This window comes from Mesoplodon bidens (genome assembly GCF_964165515.1).
Source record: "Mesoplodon bidens genome assembly, chromosome: 13".
NCBI lineage: Eukaryota > Metazoa > Chordata > Mammalia > Artiodactyla > Ziphiidae > Mesoplodon > Mesoplodon bidens.
The window spans coordinates 28,829,805-28,849,184 of NC_138169.1; the positions used below are offsets into that span (position 1 = coordinate 28,829,805).

General features: G+C 40.8%; 1 protein-coding gene and 1 pseudogene across 3 annotated transcripts in view; one reads left to right on the plus strand and one right to left on the minus strand.

The window, feature by feature from the left end:
• PTPN2 (protein tyrosine phosphatase non-receptor type 2) overlaps window positions 1-19,380 on the plus strand; it is an 83,636-nt gene that overhangs the window by 17,377 nt on the left and 46,879 nt on the right. For both annotated transcript variants that reach the window (XM_081253236.1, XM_081253235.1), the window contains exon 2: window positions 13,523-13,613. In XM_081253236.1, the coding sequence (XP_081109362.1) occupies window positions 13,523-13,613 (91 nt within the window). The remainder of the gene's footprint in view (window positions 1-13,522; window positions 13,614-19,380) is intronic.
• On the minus strand, window positions 9,590-10,862 carry LOC308627370 (protein SET-like; annotated as a pseudogene). Its single transcript has one exon. The product of its transcript is annotated as a protein SET-like (transcript).

Below are 19,380 nucleotides of genomic sequence, written 5' to 3' on the forward strand. Positions count from 1 at the left end.
TCACACTATTATCAACATCCCCCCCCACACCCAGAGTGACACATTTGTTTCAACCCATGAACCTACACTGACAGATAATAATCACCAAAATCCATAGTTTACATTAAGGTTCGCTCTTGGTGTTGTATATTCAGTGGGTTTGGACTGATGTATTATATGATATGTATCCATCACTATGGCATAATACAGAGTATTTTTACACATCCTCTGTGCTCCACCTTGTATCCCTCCAACCCCTGACAACCACTGATCTTTTACTGTTTCCATCTTTTTTTTTTTTCCAGAATGTTATATAGTTGGAGTCATACAGTATGTAGCCTTTTCAGATTGGCTTCTTTTACTTAGTAATATGCATTTAAAGTTCTTCCATGTTTTTTTCATGGCTTGATAGCTCATTTCTTTTTCACACTGATTAATATTCCATTGTCTGGATGTGTCACAATTTATTTATCCATTCAACCCTTGAAGGACACATTTGTTGCTTCCAAGTTTTGACAATTACGAATAAAGCTGATATAAACATCCATGTGTAGATTTTTATGTGGACATAAGTTTTCAGCTCCTTTGGGTAAACACCAAGGAGCATGATTGCTGGATTGTATGTGCAGTTTTGTAAGAAAGCACCAAACTGTCTTCCAGAATGGCTGAACCATTTTGTATTCCCACCAGCAGAGAATGAGAGTTAACCGTTGCTCTACATCCTTGTTATCATTTGGTGTTGTCAGTGTTTTAGATTTTGGCCATTCTAATAAGTGTCTTTACCTATCTTTTTAAAAAAAATATTTATTTCTTTGGCTGTGCCAGGTCTTAGTTGCAGCATGCGGGCTCTTAGTTGTGGCATGCAGATTCTGACCAGGGATTGAATCCAGGCCCCCTGCATTGGGAGTCTGGAATCTTAACCACTGGACCACCAGGGAAGTCCCAAGTGTCTTTGCCTATTTTTTAATTGTCCTTTTGTTGTTGAATTGTAGCAGTTCTTTAGATATCCTGGTTATTAATATCTCGTCAGATACATGGTATATAAATACTTTCTCCCAATCTGTGAGTTTTCTTTTCACTCTTTAGATAGTGTCATTTTATGCACATAAGTCTTTAATTTGGATGAAGTCCAATTCATCTATTTTTCTTTTGTTGCCTGTGCTTTTGGTATCATAATTTAAGAAACCATTGCCAAATTCAAGATCATGAAGATTTTCAATCCCTATGTTTTCTTCTAAGACTTTTTTATAGTTTTAGCTCTTACATTTAAGTCTTTGATCCATTTTTAGTTAATTTTTGTGGAAGGTATATGGTAATAGTGCAACATGATTATTTTGCATGTGGATGTCTCATTTTCCTAGCACCATTTGTTGAAAAGACTGTCCTTTCCACAATGGATGGTCTTGGCCCCCTTGTTGAAAATCAGTTGACCATAGATCTGAGGGTTTCTTTCTTTTTTTAAAAAAATATTTATTTATTTATTTGGTTGCACCCAGTCTTAGTTGTGGCAGGCGGGTTCCTTAGTTGTGGCTCACAGGCTCTTTAATTGCGGCTCGCTGGTTCCTTTGTTGTGGCATGCAAACTCTTGGTTGCGACATGCCTGTGGGATCTGGTTTCCTGACCAGGGATCGAACCTGGGCCCCCTGTATTGGGAGCATGGAGTCTCAGCCACTGCGCCACCAGGGAAGTCCCTCTGAGGGTTTATTTCTGAACTCTGTTGTATTCCATCGATCTCTGTCTATCTTTATGCCATACCACATGCGTTTGATTACTCTAGCTCTGTAAGTTTTGTAATTGGGAAGTGTGATTCCTCCAACTTTGTTATTCTTTTTCAATATTGTTTGGCTTTTCAGGGTCCCTTGACTTTTCATATGAATTTTGGGATGAGTTTTTCCATTACTGTAAAATTGGCATTGGGATTTTTGATAGGGATTACATTGAATCAGTATAACACTTTGGGTAGCTCTGTCATCTTGATATTAAGTCTTCCAATCCACGAACATGAGATATCTTTCTTTTTTTTTTTTTTTTTTTTTTTTGCGGTATGTGGGCCTCTCACTGTTGTGGCCTCTCCCATTGCGGAGCACAGGCTCTGGACACGCAGGCTCAACGGCCATGGCTCACGGGCCAAGCCGCTCCGCGGCATGTGGGATCCTCCCAGACCGGGGCACAAACCCGCGTCCCCTGCATCGGCAGGCGGACTCTCAACCACTGCGCCACCAGGGAAGCCCTATCTTTCTATTTATTTAGGTTGTCTTTAATTTCTTTCAGCCACGTTTTATAGGTTTTAGAGTACAAGTCTTTCACCTTTTTGGTTCAGTTTATTTTTTTTTATTTTTTATTGATTGATTGATTGATTGATTGCTGCATCAGGTCTTCATTGCTGCGCGCGGGCTTTCTCTAGTTGCAGTGAGCGGGGGCTGCTCTTCATTGCTGTGCACAGGCTTCTGACTGTGGTGGCTTCTCTTGTTGTGGAGCACAGGCTCTAGGCACGTGGGCTTTAGTAGCTGTGGCTTGTGGACTGTAGAGCACAGGCTTAGTAGTTGTGACGCACAGGCTTAGTTGCTCTGTGGCATGTGGGATCTTCCCAGGAACCTGTGTCCCCTAAACTGGCAGGCAGATTCTTAACCACTGCGCCACCAGGGAAGTCCCTGTTAAGTTTATTTTTAAGTATTCTTGAGTCTATTGTAAATGGGATTGCTTTCTTTTTTTTTTTTTTTTTTTGCGGTAGGCGGGCCTCTCACTGTCGTGGCCTCTCCCCTTGCAGAGCACAGGCTCCGGATGCGCAGGCTCAGCAGCCATGGCTCACGGGCCCAGCCGCTCTGCGGCATGTGGGATCTTCCCAGACCGGGGCACGAACCCGTGTCCCCTGCATCGGCAGGCGGACTCTCAACCACTGCGCCACCAGGGAAGCCCGGGATTGCTTTCTTAATTTCATTTTTTTTAATTGTTCATTGCTAGTGTATAGAAACACAACTGATTTTTGTGTGTTGATTTTGTGTTTTGCAACTTTGCTGAATTTCTTTATTAGCTGTAACAGTCATTTTGTGGATTCTTTAGGGTTTTCTACACATGAGATCACATCATTTGTAAATAGAGATAGTTTAACAACTTTCTTTCCAACTTGGATGCCTACTGTTTTTTTTTGCCTAATTGCTCAGGTAGAACTTCCAGTACTATGTTGAATAGAAGTGGTGAAAGTGGGAATCCTTGTCTTGTTCCTGATCAATTAATTTTTTTTCCTAAGTAACTGCTTGCTTTTATCATACTGTTTGTAGAATAATCCATCTTTCCTTCCCCCTGCCTCTCCATTTGCAACACCATTTTCATAATTTGCAGAATCCCTGTATGTGTGTTGGGTGAGTGAATCATGAACAAATGCCTGCATAATCTGATTTCTCTCCGCCTGTTCATCCTCATGTCTTGCATTTCCGTCTCTCATGTTCCACAAGTCTTGTGTTGCTTATACTTCTTGCAAGACATCAGTTAATCATTCTTTCATTCATTTGTTACATACATTCACATCTTTCTGACTTTGCACAGCTCTTTTTCTGCTTGGACCCATCTTTCCCAGCTTGTTGACCTGACATCTGCTTGCTCATCCTTCAGGTCTGTTCATGCACTGTTATGCCTCAGGCAAAAATAAATTCTCTTCCTGTGTTTACTTTAAATGTGAGCGTGCTTTTCTTATGCCACTTATTAGACTGGCTCCTTGATAGTTCCACGGAAAAGTCTGAGGTCTGATTTTAAAGAGAAAGTTGTTAGAGACAATTGTGCAAATAGTAGCAAAAATTGGCAGCAAGAAAAGTAATAGAAAATGAGAAAAGGATATAATTTTCTAGGTCTTTAATTCCATGCAGTAGAAGCTTTTTTGTTGTTCTTATTGATCACTGAAATGCCCAAAACAGAGTAATAAGAAAAAATTCACATCATTATTTGACATTAGAGAAGGGTCCCACCCACATATTTGAGACTCAGAGGATTTTGATAGTAAACAGTATGAGCGTCCACAAAACCTTGGGTAAGGGCTGATCCTTTCTGTAAAGATGAACAAACAAATGCTAGACATACGAAAAACGCAGCACTTGAAGAAAATGAGACTGTATCATTTAGAGTATGCCAAATAGTATAAAAAAAGAGAGAAAAGTGGAATTCAGATTCCCAATATGACAAGTGCAGATTGTAAAAATAAAATAAGCTGAGAACAGGAAAGAGTTCTTGAACTTATAGAATGTGACTGTTAAAAAATTCAGGACTCACTAGCAGAATACATAGTGCACAATACCAAGTTAGATTGGAAAAAAACCTTGCAGAATTTAGGAAAAAGGTATTTTAAATGAAATAGTAAGAGAGCTTTTAAAACACAGGAAGGTCTCAAATCTGTGATTGGAGTTCCTGGAAGAGAGAGCAGAGGAGACAGATGAAGCAATAACTGAAGTAATAGTGGAAGAACATCTCTGAGCTGAGGGACACCTTGAGTCTCAAGGTCAGAGTCTCCACCAGGAATATATTTGAAAAGCATAAAAACCGGGATGCGTTCTGATGAGTTTTCTAAGTATTCAGGGTAAAGAAAAAGCAAGAGAAGTTATCTTTAGGGAAGAACAAGTCAGATTTGCATGAGTTCCTTTCCAGATCCTTAGGAAAAGGAGGTGTTGGGCAATCTTAATATAGTCAGCTCACACATGTATGTAAATTTCAAATACAGCTGAGGAGCTGAATGAATTGTTCTCCCAAATAGCAACTCAGTTCCATTTATTGGTTTGTTAATGCCTTTGTTTATGTCATATATTACCATTCCAGGAGACTGTATGAGTTTAGGCGACCACTGGCATGAGTGCCTTTCTTTTAAATGGCTGCACAGTATTCATTTGGATGCACCATGATTTGTACAACCAGTCTTTTCCCTGACATTGATCATTTAGGTTATTTCTAGCCTTTCAACGTCATAAATAACTCCATGAAAGACACTTGTGCATGAGTTAGCTACATTTTGGATCATTGCCACTAAGAAAGAAATAAGTAGTGAGTCAATTATTCCTAGCTTTTTTGAGCAAAAATCATATAAAAATCAATAGGATTAAAATTTTTATTTTGGTTAAATTATTTTTTAAAACAAAGATCTTCCCCATTTAAATTTAGCTTTAATTAAAGGTGGGAGTGGGCACTAGATTAGAACAGTGGTTCTCAGCTGGGTGTTGGTGGAGTGTATTGGTGGTAGATTTTGCTGTCCGGGACATGTCAGAAGAGAATTTTGGTGGTCACATCTGGGAGAGGAGCTGCTACTGCCAATCTAACAAGTAGAGACCGGGCGCTGCTGTTAAAACGTCCTGCCAGGCACAAGAGGGCCCGCAACAGGGTTAGTTATCTAGCCCAAATGTCAGCACTGCTGAGGTTGACAGGTTTTACTGCTAACAGAGACATCCTTTGTGTATTTTTATGGGTTCTCTCTGCTATAGGAGGGGAACATTTCAGCCTCAGAACATCAGTAGAGGCTTATTTTGCCAAATATGATAGACCTAGGGAATAGTTCAACGCTTGCCTTTCCCATCCCCATTTTGAGAAACAGCTTGTATTTTATTGCTTACATAAAGTGCTTATAAAATTGTTTATTTTTGTGTCTTGGGTGGTCCTGAAAACGCCTCATCAGTGTCAGGTCTAGTTATTGTTGAGATTTGGCTCTACTGTGTGTATTAGAGACCTGCATTTAGCTGCTTGGAAAGAAAATCAGGCAGCAACAAACAGGGACTTCCATTTCTCGTGTGGTGAGAATTCTGGAGATAGGAGTCCAGAGCTGTTACTGTGGCTCCATCAAGTCACAGATGACCCAGTCTACTCTATTTCTGCTTGGCCTTCCTCAGGATGTGCTTTTACCTTGGGGTCACCAGACAGCTCCTGCCTTTTCCCACCCCTCGCCCCCCACATCAGAGCCTGTATTCAACTGAGCCAGCCCTTTTGATCAAAGCTCTCCTGCATCCCAAACTAGTGATTTCTGCTTATTCCCATTGATTGGCCAAAACTGTGTCCCATGACTATTCTTAGTTGTACGAGAGGCTGGGAAATACAGGCTCTTAGTTGGGCTCTTTGTAAGTCAGAAAATACATTCAGAAACCTTTAGTAAGAAAGAATCGATGTTGGAATAGGCAACTAGTACGTACCTCTGGAGCCACTTTCTAAAGTACTGGCGTTCTTCCTAAATGCACTGAAATTAAAGAAAGGTAAAGGAGAACAAACAATAATGATAACATTAGAAATTTGAGAAAATGAACTCTGTAAGAATTCTCTCTTTTAAAAAAAAGTAACCAAGAAAATGTATCTGTTTTATGGTGTTGTAAATTAAGATCTTTTCCCTACCCCAATACTTGGGGCCCTGCCCTATTCTTTTTTTTGCAATATCAGTAATGATTAGTTATATTGTACATAAAAAAATGTTTTTTAGGCTAAAAACTGGAAACAGCAACCAACAGATGGACTTAACTGTGGGAAATGGGTGTATAAGCATAACAGGAGTACTGAAGAAGAGCTTGTGTAATGCCCTTTTAAAAATTGTTTTATATTTTAGTTGTAGGAGTTTTTTTAAAAAACATATTCTGGATATTAATCCCTTATCAGATATATGATTTGCAACTGTTTTCTCACAATCTGTGTGTTGCAACAACCTTTTGATGTGATTTTAAAACTACTTATTAGCATTAAGACTGATATTACGCTAGTATTTATTACTATTTTAGCTAGTTTATTTTTAAGTAGTATATAAACTAAAGAATATGTGAATGTATGGTTTAAAATTTAAATGACACAAAAGGTTTCCAATAAAAAGCAGTTAGAATGACAGAAGGTTACTTTGGAAAGGAGAGAGGAGCAGGGTAGAGAAAAGCTGTGTCTGATGTACTTTATACCTTTTCTAAGAGAAGAGATTTGAAACAAATATGGCATAAGTGGTAACAGATGTTTAATCTCACTGGTGGGAACATGGGGTGTCCTATTATCTATATTTTTTGTTTGAAATATTTTATAATTAAAGCAAATTTTTAGTTATATAAATTTCTACCCTCCCCTAGATGTTTGGTCCCCCAGTCTTCTGCCCCACAAGTTACTAGTATTTTGACTCCTAGAATTATTCATTGTGTTCTCAGGCATAGTTATGTTTGAGTGGATGGAGGTGGGAGCTACTCAACGTCTTTCATACCTTTTTCACAGTGTGTCCTTGAGACCATACCACGCAAGTGTTTACATCACTTGTGTCCCTTTCCTGGTTCCCTCCTGTCCCCCCGCTTCCCCTCACCTCTACTTTACTCCCGCAGGGCACTGAGGTTGCTGCCAGTTTTCCACTGTTACGTACAGTGAACATCCTGGTACACACAGGTATATGGCTGTATGCGATATAAATTCCTGGAGGCAAAATTGGTGGCTCAAACTTATAACCTTATCAAATTGTTCTCACAGAAACATTACAGCAGTATACTCTCTGCAGCAAAGTGTTGGAGCACTTCTTCACTCTCCTCACCTGCCTGATGTTCTTAGAATTTCTTATTCTTGTCAATTATTTTCTTTGCATTTGATGCAGAAGATCTCTCAACATGCATGTTTTAGTATTGTTTTAAATTAATGTTTTTCTTTTATATCAGTTATTAACTTGGAATATAAAATTACTTGTACTCTGTAGTGTTTCAACTCTGACGTGTTTGAGATTATACAGATAAAAGCCAAGACCTGAATGTGTTTAACTTTACATATAAAACTTATTATTTGACACTTAAAAACTTCTATAATTAATCAGTGGAAATGAAGCTTTATTTCTTTTTTCATCCAGTCACAGTAATTTGTTATGATATGCTTTCATGGAAAAGTATTTGAAGCTAAAAGGTAATATTTCTGTCCAACTTATTGTATGAGGCTAGTAGAGCTTTGATACTAAAACTGAATAAATTATATGGGACGAGAAAATTAGAGGTCAATTCAACTTAAAAATGTAGATGCATACATCTTAAAATAATGGTGGTACACCCAAACAATAGAATATCATTCAACACTAAAAAGAAATGAGCTATCAAGCCGTGAAAAGACATGGAGGAACCTTAAATGCATATCTAAATGAAAATCTATTATTGTAATTCAATACATTACCAGATTAAAGGAGAAAAGTTAAATATCTATGAATGCAGGGTAAACATTGAGTAAAATTCAACACCCATGCATGATGAAAGAAACATTTAGTAAACTAGAAATTACTGAGGGGAATCTTCTTTTTTTTTTTTTTTTTTTTAATCTTTATGTTCCTTTATTGGAGCAAGATTCCTGACCAGTATACAGTGATGTATTTGCTACGGAGACTTGTGCAGAAATTACATACTATCAATCTAGACATGTTTTCGTTACACTTTGCCTATTGATGGAATAGTTCCATTTATAAAGTTTTTATACATCAAAAAGCTTTGAATTTGACCAGGCGGTCCATTAATTCATCTCTGAAAAAGCTAAGTGGCATTTAATTTTAGCTACTATATTTTACAGCATTAAAAAGCTTATGCATTAGGTAGCTTCTCAAAATGTGACTTATGCACAATGGCATTTAGCAGACAGAGCAGACTGCATCATCTCCCCCAGATTCACACAGACAGGTCTCATTTGAGAGCTATATGCTAAAAGAGCTGGAACTTTGAGACAAAAGTACTCCTAACCTGAGTTTCTCACCACCAATACGGACTTCTTACTCTGAAAGCCTGTCTTTTCGGCCACATTTTACAGTGCCAGCGAAGACACGCCAACAATTGTCCTGTGTATTAACTTGGCAGTAGAGCACCAGGTCTGTCTGATGGTCGTGGCAGGCACTATTATATCCAGGTAAATAAAAGCCCATATTTTGAAATGCCAATTTGAGATACAAATCAAGGGTACAGCATATTCAGAATTGAGATTTCAGCAATCTGGTATCCTAAATGATATGAAGAATTTCAGAAACTGATGTCAAATTGTACCCATGATGGGTTCCCAGCTATGGAGACATTAATACATTGATTCAAATCCCTTTACTCAATCAACATAGCCCTGAGGTCATCTTGCAAAGTGCATATCAAAAAATACGAAGTTAAGGTGACAAAGTTTGACAGTAACATTATACAAGTCAAACTTGGAAAGTCATATTAAGTATATCTGTTCTGAGAGAAAAGCATCAAATCCTTTGTGTACACATTTAGTTTTATTGTAACAAAGCAACTTGTACACTTTCAACGTTTAAAACTGAGCATCCTCTTTCCTTTCCAGTGAAACAAAAAGAAAAATGTAAAAACAAGCAGGAACAAAATTATAATAGAGAATGTCAATTGCAAATAAGATCCTACAGGTTCTGCTGATTCTCCCATCGAGTGGCAGGGCTCAAGTCATCATTAGGAGAGAATTTTATTTTAAACGTGTCATCTTAAACTGCAAGGATGTCCGTTAAAATCACAATTAAACATGCCAAAGGAGAAAGCATGTTGTCAAAATGCCCACTTAACCCACCCAAACATCTCAAACCCACCCTTTGCTGACCTTCTATAACCCCATTTTTTTTAAGTTTTTTTTTCTTTTTTTAAACAAGAGAAAGTAGACAGATACATGTTGGTAAATGTTAACTGTCCATGTTCACATAGAGACACAGTGTAATCTCTGAGCCCAATATACAGAGAAAAGAGGAAAAAAGCTAGAATTCTATGCACTACTGCACAGGGGCCTAGCACCCTCCAGCTTCCAGCAGAGCTAAGGGAGCAGAAGGTTTTTCTTTTTTCCCACAGAGCATGGTGGTGTTGACTCCATAAAGTTTTTGTTGAGACAGGAAGGGATAAAAATGAATTTGGAACAGAAAGCGGTAGAGATTCTTTTCCCACTGAATTCTGCTCAAGGTATTTCCCCCCAAAATAAGTTGTGAGTCATGGTATAAAGGAGAAAAGAGACCTCAAAAACAGGGCAACTGAACACAGGAGGAGGAGGGAAAAAAAAAAAAAAAAAAAGACTGCAACTTGTTCCCAGGTACTGGAGAAAATTAAAAAAGGAAGGTTGGAATCCATCAGTGTTCCATTAGTCATCTTCTGCTTCACCTTCCTCTCCTTCCTCCCCCTCATCTTCATCTTCATCTTCATCTTCTTCACCTTCATCCTCATCCCCTTCTTCATCAGTATCTTCCAATTCTTCTTCCTCTTCATCATCATCTTCTTCTCCTTCCCCTTCCTCATCATCCATGTCCGGAACCAAGTAGTACTGTAATGGATTTGGCCAAATATCATCTTTGATGACCTCTCCTAACTCATCTGCACCTGCATCAGAATGATCAGTAAACCAGGTGAAGAAGCTTTCTGGTTCCTCATGCTGTCTCTTCCTGCTGGCTTTATTCTGAGTTTGACTTGAACGTTTTGTCAAATCCTTTCCGGATTTCCATTTGATTTCAGTGGACTTTGAAGATGGATCACCACTCTCATTCAGATGAAATTCTTTGGAGAGAACTTTATTTTCAAAGTAAGGGTTTTCATCAAAATAAAAATCTATTCTGTAACCTGATTTAATATCTTCAAATTCTGTCACTTCGACTCTTGTCAAATAATGCAGCGCCTCTTCATCCTCCTCCCCAAACAGTGCAGACACTTGTGGATGGTTAACAAATGTTACCCAAAAATTTGGGATTTTGGCGATCAATTCCAACCTCTCTGAAAAAATGGTTGGCGGAGTTTGTTATATTTCTGTTCTACTTTCAAAATCTCCTCACTGGCTTGTTCCTTAAGTTTGTCTATTTCATTTTGTACTTCATCAATATGTTCAGTTGCTTCTTGCTGTTCTTTTTCTGAGGTCTCGTCGGCCCTGTTGTGTTTGGAGTTGAGCTCCTTTTTACTGACTTTAGCTGCCGGCACCGACATGGTGCTGCTCCACGGTCGGGGGTGGGGGGGGAATCGGGGAGGGGGAGAGAAAGGAAGGCAAAGGGGGCGGGCAGCGGCTTCACCTCACGCCACACGTGTGGGCGCTCCCTCGGTCCTGCCGCCTCCTTCTGGCGCTTGCTTGCTCGCTTTCCCTCCTCCTGGCTCGCGCACGCTGCCCTTGCAGCCTGACGACGAGGGAGGGGCTGGGGCTGTGTGCCGGGCCCCAGCCCGGGCTCCTGCTTACAGAGGGGAGGCAGCGGCGGGCGGGCAGGCGGTTCTGCTCCCTCACTCACGCTCCGTACTCCAGCTCGCTGCTCAATCTCCCCAAGCCACCTCCTCCTCCACCTCCCGAGGGGAACCTTCTTAACCTGAAAAAGGTATCCACCAGAAACCTAAAGCAAATATTACATTTAGTGGTTAAACCTTAGAAGCAGTTCTTTCAAAATTAGGGAAAAAATATTTCTATTTGACATTGAATAAGCGGTCTTAGCCAATGCAATTAGATAAGAAAAATAAATAAGAGGTATGAATGAGAAATATAAAGTATAAGGGAGACAGAATTATCACTGTTTCCTGCTATTGAGAGATTCAGAACCAGCTACCAAATGTTAGAGAGCTTAGCAAGATTGCTGGGTGTGAGAGTAGCATTAAAAAGTCAGTAGCGGGCTTCCCTGGTGGCGCAGTGGTTGAGAGTCCGCCTGCCGATGCAGGGGACGCGGGTTCGTGCCCTGGTCCAGGAGGATCCCATATGCTGCGGAGCGGCTGGGCCTGTGAACCATGGCCGCTGGGCCTGCGTGTCCAGAGCCTGTGCTCTGCAGCAGGAGAAGCCACAACAGTGAGGCCTGTGTACTGCAAAAAAAAAAAAAAAAAAAAAGTCAGTAGCAACAACTGTAACGTGTATGTGTGTGTTTCTGTTCCTGTGTGTGTGGCAGATTGCATTTTCCAAAAGGACTGCACTAACATATGTTGAACCCCCATGCTCTTTGCACAAAGAGGCTGTGATTTCTTGTGCCAAGAGGTAGTCTCTGTTCCCTACTCTTGGGTATTGGAAGGCCCATTGGGTAAAAATATGAGCTAGAAAGTTACCTGTCCTAGGGCTGTTGGGTGGTGGCAGGCAGGACAGTAGGAAAATTACCTGAATAACTTATTTATGCTTAATTTATAAAATTACCTGGTGCCTAACTTTTTTTTTTAATGGATTTATTTATTTGTTTATTTATTTATTTATTTATTTATTTATTTATTTTTTATTTTATTTTTGGCTGAGTTGGCTCTTCGTTGCCGTGTGCGGGCTTTCTCTAGTTGCAGTGAGCAGGGGCTACTCTTCATTGTGGTGCACAGACTTCTCATTGCGGTGGCTTCTCTTGTTGCAGAGCATGGGCTCTAGGCACACAGGCTTCAGTAGTTGTAGCACGTGGGCTCAGTAATTGTGGCTCGTGGGCTCTAGAGCGCAGGCTCAGTAGTTGTGGCACACAGGTTTCATTGCTCCGCGGCATGTGGGATCTTCCTGGACCAGGGCTTGAACCTGTGTCCCCTGCATTGGCAGATGGATTCTTAACCACTGCGCCACCAGGGAAGTCTTGATGCCTAACTTTTAAAATACTGTTTCTCCAGACATGGTAGTGTGAGCAAAAGCCCAGATTAATTTTTGCTGTTAATGCATACTCTTTGGGTTTTTTTTTGGTATATTTCTGTTTTACCTGAATTCTTAGAATAATGTTCCATTTGGGAGAAAAAGCTGGTCATGATGGATATACCAAGTAGCTGAGTGCCTAGTGAAGGCATACTGGCATAGAATTTCTTCTGTAGTGGAATACCAAGAACCATAAGGGTCCTAAAATGAGCATTTGTAGCTCTAGAAATAAAATTTGAGAACACCTGGGCTCAGAATAAAGTAACAGTTATATAGCATGAAGATAAAGAAATAGATTAAAATTTTAAGATAGAAGCTCTGAAATATAGGTAGATAATATTCAAAGAGTTTAGTTGGAAATTTGAGTATGATGTGGTAACCTTAGATTCCTCCTTTGCATCAGTTGTCACATGAACTGTTAACGTTGCTGTAGGTGTTGAACATGGCAGGGCAGTGAATGTGTATGAGAGCAGAGCCTTCTGCTTGAAGGACCTTGGTTCAGTCCTGGGGTCTCACGCTCACTAGCTCTGGGACCTTTGGTAGATCATTTAACCCCTGAAAGCCTGTCACCCCTGACATACAAAATGGGGAAGATAATCTTTTCCACTGGTGTTATGAGAATTGAATGAGATCACGTCGATGATGTGCTTTGCATAGTACTTGATCTATACTAAGTGCTCAGTGAAAGTTTTATTTATTTATTTATTTATTTATCTATCTATTTATTTATTTATTTATTTTTATTTTGCGGTATGCGGGCCTCTCACTGCTGTGGCCTCTCCCGCTGTGGAGCACAGGCTCCGGACGCGCAGGCTCAGCGGCCACGGCTCACGGGCCCAGCTGCTCCATGGCATGCGGGATCCTCCCGGACCAGGGCATGAACCTGTGTCCCTTGCATCGGCAGGCGGACTCTCAACCACTACGCCACCAGGGAAGCCCGAAAGTTATTTTATACTGGCTGGGAAAGTATCTGTTTTGCTATATAAAATTTAAGAGAAATGTTAAAATATATTTTTGTTATTTTAAGGAAATTCGCAGTGAGTCCCATGACTATCCTCATAGAGTGGCCAAGTTTCCAGAAAACAGAAATCGAAACAGATACAGAGATGTAAGCCCATGTAAGTACTTGTGGGGGGTGTGGGTTTGTGTGTCATAGGAGGCAGGACATGGTGGAAAAGGTTGGGGTCGGGGTTGGTAAGTATGGTGATTTTCTTTTTATACTAACGTAATATATGTTCTTTAAAGAAAATTTTCAAGGCATAAAATAGTAGAAGGAAGGAAAATTGCCCATAATTATTTCCTCCTCCAACACAGCCACCATTAATTGATGTGTTTCTTACCAACCTTTTTTCTTACACATGACTTTTCTCTTTTCAACATAATTGTAATCATATATGTGTATGTGTAGTCACATATATCTACTTTTCATATTATTCCATAGCTTTTATAAGTATTACTTAAAATATTTATTGGTGTAATATGTTTTTTCCCCCAAATTACAAAAGTAGTGTGTATTCACTACTACTTAAAAAGTTTTAAAAGTTTTAAAACATAGAAATGTGTAAAGGAAAAACTCTCATCATTTAAAAACAAGCAAATACTATTGGGTTTATATTCTTTTGGTATTTGTCTGTGTAAATGTGTATGTACATTCTTTTAAATTCAGCTGGAATCCTGCATGCACTGACCTGCAGCTTTTCTCCCGTGTGGCCGCATGTTGTAGACGTTTCCTGTCCTGAACACAGTCTTTTAGTGGCTTCCACAGTGGCTTTGGGCAGGTCAATCTTTATGTAACAGTTCGCTGTGGTTGGACTTAGATTCTGCCGTGCATGTGCATGTATGTGCACACACGGGTGCGTGTGCACACATGCACACACACATACACACACACAGGGTTTTGTGAACAGTTGTAACACCAGGGCTTTAAAAATGTGTTCATCGGGCTTCCCTGGTGGCGCAGTGGTTGAGAGTCCGCCTGCCGATGCAGGTGACATGGGTTCGTGCCCCGGTGCGGGAAGATCCCACATGCCGCGCAGCGGCTGGGCCTGTGAGCCATGGCCGCCAAGCCTGCGCATCCGGAGCCTGTGCTCCGCAACGGGAGAGGCCACAGCAGTGAGAGGCCCGCATACCGCAAAAAAAAAAAAAAAAAAATGTGTTCATCAAGTGATTTTATTTTTGTTCTGATTGATCCCACCTCCAGATATTGAATTAGGCTGCCTTACTGCTCAGAGGATTCCCATGTTTGGTTTCAGTGGGTGAGTGTAGGCATCCTCTATAGGGCTGCTAGTGTGCTGCATTTGTGTTCGATGCCAGGTGCCTCCTCATGGGCCTCACGCTCCACCATCACCTCTCTTCTTCATAGCTTCAACCTCTTTCTAGTAACTCTCTTCCCTTATTATTCAGATGTGCTCCAGTCTTTTCCAACCTCAACCCCCATATTGCACTCCAGCTATCGCTTTGTTACCTACACAGACACAGGCATGTGCACACACACACACACACACAGGATCCTAGAAGCGTGCACCACCCTGTCTGTCTCTCCACTCTCATCACCCATGCATTCTTCAGCCATGGTTCTACCCCAGCCTCCCCACTGAAACTTTTATTCTAAAGTACTGTGCGCTTTCTAGTTTTCTAATGCAATGAGGGACTTTCCATCGGTGTCTTTTCTTATCCCTCTGTGACTTTCGACGTTGTCAACCGTGCCTTCCTTCCCTAAGTCCATATTTTTCTTGATTTTGCTGTTCCTTCTCTGGCTGATCACACCTTTTCGGAACTTCTCTTCCTCAGTTGTCTTTGTCTTCAGGGCTCTGTCTCTGCCTCTGTCTCCCCCTCTTCCACTTGTGTGAATGGCCTCATTTTCTGTGAGTTCAGTTGCCATCTCTCTGCTTCTGACCCCAGATCTCATCTGCAGCCTACGTCTCTATTCTCGGCTACAGACCCACTTACGCACTTCTCTGTCTTGATGTAGCCATCAAGGTGGCTACAGGTGGCTGTAGCCACCTCAGGCTCAGAATTCCTTCCCCACAGTCCCTCAGTCCCAGCCCTAATCTGTTCTTTCTGCTTTATCCCCATGTTCATAAGGGCTACCACTAGCCGCACACTTGCTGCAGCTAGAAACTCAGACCTTTCTTCCCTCATTCAGCTCCCACATCTGGTTGGTGACTAAATAATTATAATTCCATTTCCAATTCCACAGTATATTTCAAATCTGTTCTCTGTTCATACTGGCTGGTTCAGGCCTGGGTTATTACAGCAGCCTCTTAACTAGTCTCTATTCTTTTCCCACCTCAGTCCAACCCCCACACGGTATCCAGAGCAATCTCTGTGTGATGCAAGTCTGTCCTCCACTCCTGTCTTCAGTAGTGCTCCTTAGTTTTATGAAAAGTTAAAGTGCTTTAGCATTACCATACAAGGCCTTTTGTAGCCATTTTCCTACAAATTGTTTGTTTTGGTGACTCACTTGGCACCAACATGCCCTGTTTTTTAACAGTTTTCAAATGTCATTCCCATTTGGAATAGGCTTCCTCTCTCTTTGACCGACTTCACTCAAAGTCCTCTTCCCCCAAATACCATCTAAACAACCACTTCCCAGGGGTGTTATCCTCACACAGGAGAGGAGGTCATGGAGCTGATGACTCCCACTAAATCCAGGTGGACCTGGGAATAGGTATTTTTTCAAAGTTCCTGAGGTGATGCTGGTATACCTTTCTTGATTGAGAGTCGTTACATCATTTCCATAGAGTCCCGTACAGTTGTTGGCTTGGTTCAGAAAACGTGTATTGAAAACCAGCTGCATGTCCGCCATTGTGCTGTGCCTGAGAGGACCATGAGTCCACACGCCCTGCCTGCCAACAACATACATGCAGTGGGGGGCGGGGAGGGTGTGTGTGTACGTACCTGCTGTGCTTTGTGTGTCAGGAGATGGCGCAGTGCTGGTGGAGCCGAGAAGAGGCACTCAGCTCTGCTTAAGGAGTTAGGGGCGGCTTTTAAGATAATTTTTTTTTTTTTACTTTATTAAAATAGTCTATTTTAAACCAGTAATTATTTTTCATATAAAGAATTTCTAGGGCTTCCCTGGTGGCGCAGTGGTTGAGTCCGCCTGCCGATGCAGGGGACACGGGTTCGTGCCCCGGTCCGGGAAGATCCCACATGCCGCGGAGCGGCTGGGCCCGTGAGCCATGGCCGCTGGGCCTGCGTGTCCGGAGCCTGTGCTCCACAACGGGAGAGGCCACAACAGTGAGAGGCCCGCGTACCGCAAAAAAAAAAAAAAAAAAAAAAGAATTTCTAAACATCCATACAGGAAATAAACATAGATAATACTGAGCGCAAAGCAGACAATGACATGTTTGCAAGCAATCAAAAGGAATTGTTTTTTGTTTGTTTTTAATTCAGAATCACAGATCTTTCTAGATTTTGATTCATCAAGTCTGGAAATGTATTTTTAAACAGACTCCTTACATGATTCTTATATGCCCAGCTTGAAACTACATTTGGAGGTATGAATATGAGGTACATATTCAAAGAGGGGTATTTTGTGGGTTGTTTTTTTTCCCTCTAATATTTATTTATTTATTTATTTTGGCTGTGCCGGGTCTTAGTTGCCGTTCACGGGATCTTCGTTGTGGTGTGGGGGCTTCTTAGCTGTGGCATGCATGCAGGATCTAGTTCCCTGACCAGGGATTGAACCCGGGCCCCCTGCATTGGGAGCTCGGAGTCTTACCCTCTGGATAGCCAGGCAGGTCCCAAAGAGGGTTATTTTGAAATAGAAAGAATTTTAAGAAGTCTACAGTCTTTGTATAATTGCCATGACTGAAAAGATGCCTTATTTGTCTCACTTAACCATGAGGTAATTGTAGAAGAGATTGGCCAGAAGGTGGTTGGTTGAGAAAAGAAAGGTTGTAGTCATCACTTTGAGAATTGTATTTGTACTGTTAGAGACAGCTGCCAGATTTTGAAATATTCGTTACTATATTTGCTTTGCACGTAGAGATCCCAGTTTACTATTTGATCTAAAAGGAGGTGAAAGAGTAGTTTTTTGTTTTGTTTTGTTTTTTGTGGTAAAAACATACCATAAATTTACCCTTTTAACAGTTTTTAGGTGTCCATCACGGTGTTGTTGGCTGTATGCACAATTGTTGTATGACAGCTCTTGTCATCTTGTGTGACTGAAACCCTACCCCCTCCCCCAGCTCCTGGCAGTCACCATTCTACTTCCTCTTTCTCAGAGTCTGATCACTTCGGGTGCCTCATAGAAATGGAATCATATAGTGTTTCTTTTGTGATTGGCTTACTTCACATAGCATAATGTCCTCAAGGTTCATCCATCAGTGTTTAAAGTAACACGTGGACTTCTGATTTCAGTAATGTGGCAGGTTAGATAGTCCATAGTTTCTTACTGCTGCAAAACAAGAAGATTCTCAATAAACACACTTTTTAAATAAATTGCTAGGTGGGGAGGAAGTAAGGAAGACATCCAGGCTTTCTGTGCTCCCCACCTCCTAAAAAAAGATCTCAGCAAATGGCAGAGCTACTCTGAATGCACATGGCAGTATCAGCTGTGACATCTGTATTCACCTAATAAAATAGTCTCAAGGTATTTAAGGCAAAAATGAATAGAATTACAGAAAGAAATTGACAATTCTATATTCACAGACTTTTTTTCATTTATTTAATTTATTTTTATTTTTGGCTGTGTTGTGTCTTTGTTGCTGTGCGTGGGCTTTCTCTAGATGCGGCGAGCAGGGGCTACTCTTCGTTGCAGTGCGCAGGCTTCTCATTGTGGTGGCTTCTCTTGTTGCGGAGCACAGGCTCTAGGCGCGCGGGCTTCAGTAGTTGTGGTGCGTGGGCTCAGTAGTTGTGGCTCGCGGGCTCTAGAAGGCAGGTTCAGTAGTTGGGGTGCACGGGCTTAGTTTCTCCGCAGCATGTGGGATCTTCCTGGACCAGGGCTCGAAACTGAGTCCCCTACGTTGGCAGGTGGTTTCTTAACCACGGCGCCACCAGGGAAGCCCGTTCACAGACTTCTTAAGGCAAAATATTAGTAAAGAAGTAGAAGATTTGGACCACACAGTTAAGCTTTATTTAATAAGATAAATATATAAAACGTTATATATAGAACCTATTCTCCAACAATTAGAGAATTCACATTCTTCTAGGACTTACATGGAATATTTGTAATTGACTAGGCTGTGAAAGTAACTCTTAAAACAGTTTAAGAATTACTGTCTTACAGGCCATGTTCTTTGACTGTAATGCAATTAAATTATAGATTATTAATAAAAAGATAAAAATTCCTATAAATTTGGAGATTTAAAGATTTCTAAATGATTCATGGGTTAAGAAGAAATCATAATGGAAACTTAAAAGTGAACAAATAGGTAAAATTCTACTTATCAGAACTTTCATAAAGCAGCAAAAAGAGTACTGCAAAAAAAATACACTGTCTTAAATGTTTGTATTAAAACAAAAGGCTGAAAATTAAAGTGCTAAGTGTCTAATCTAATTTAGAGTAAAAGTAACAGAATAACCCCCCCCAAAAGCAGAAAGGAAATAATACAAAAATAAAAGAAGAATAGAAATCAAAGGACCAAACAAAACCAAATTATTAGTTCCTTGATAAGACTAATAAACTGGCAAGATTGAACAAGAAAAATAAAACAAACATAGAAACCAGAGAGACAGGGACTTCCCTGGTGGTCCAGTGACTAAGACTCCATGCTCCCAATGCAGGGGGCCCGGGTTCAATCCCTGGTCAGAGAACTAGATCCCGCATGCCTCAACTAAAAAGATTCCGCATGCCTCAACTAAAAAATCCCACATTCTGCAACAAAGATCATGCATGCCACAACTAAGACCCAGCGCAGCTAAATAAATAAATAAATAAAC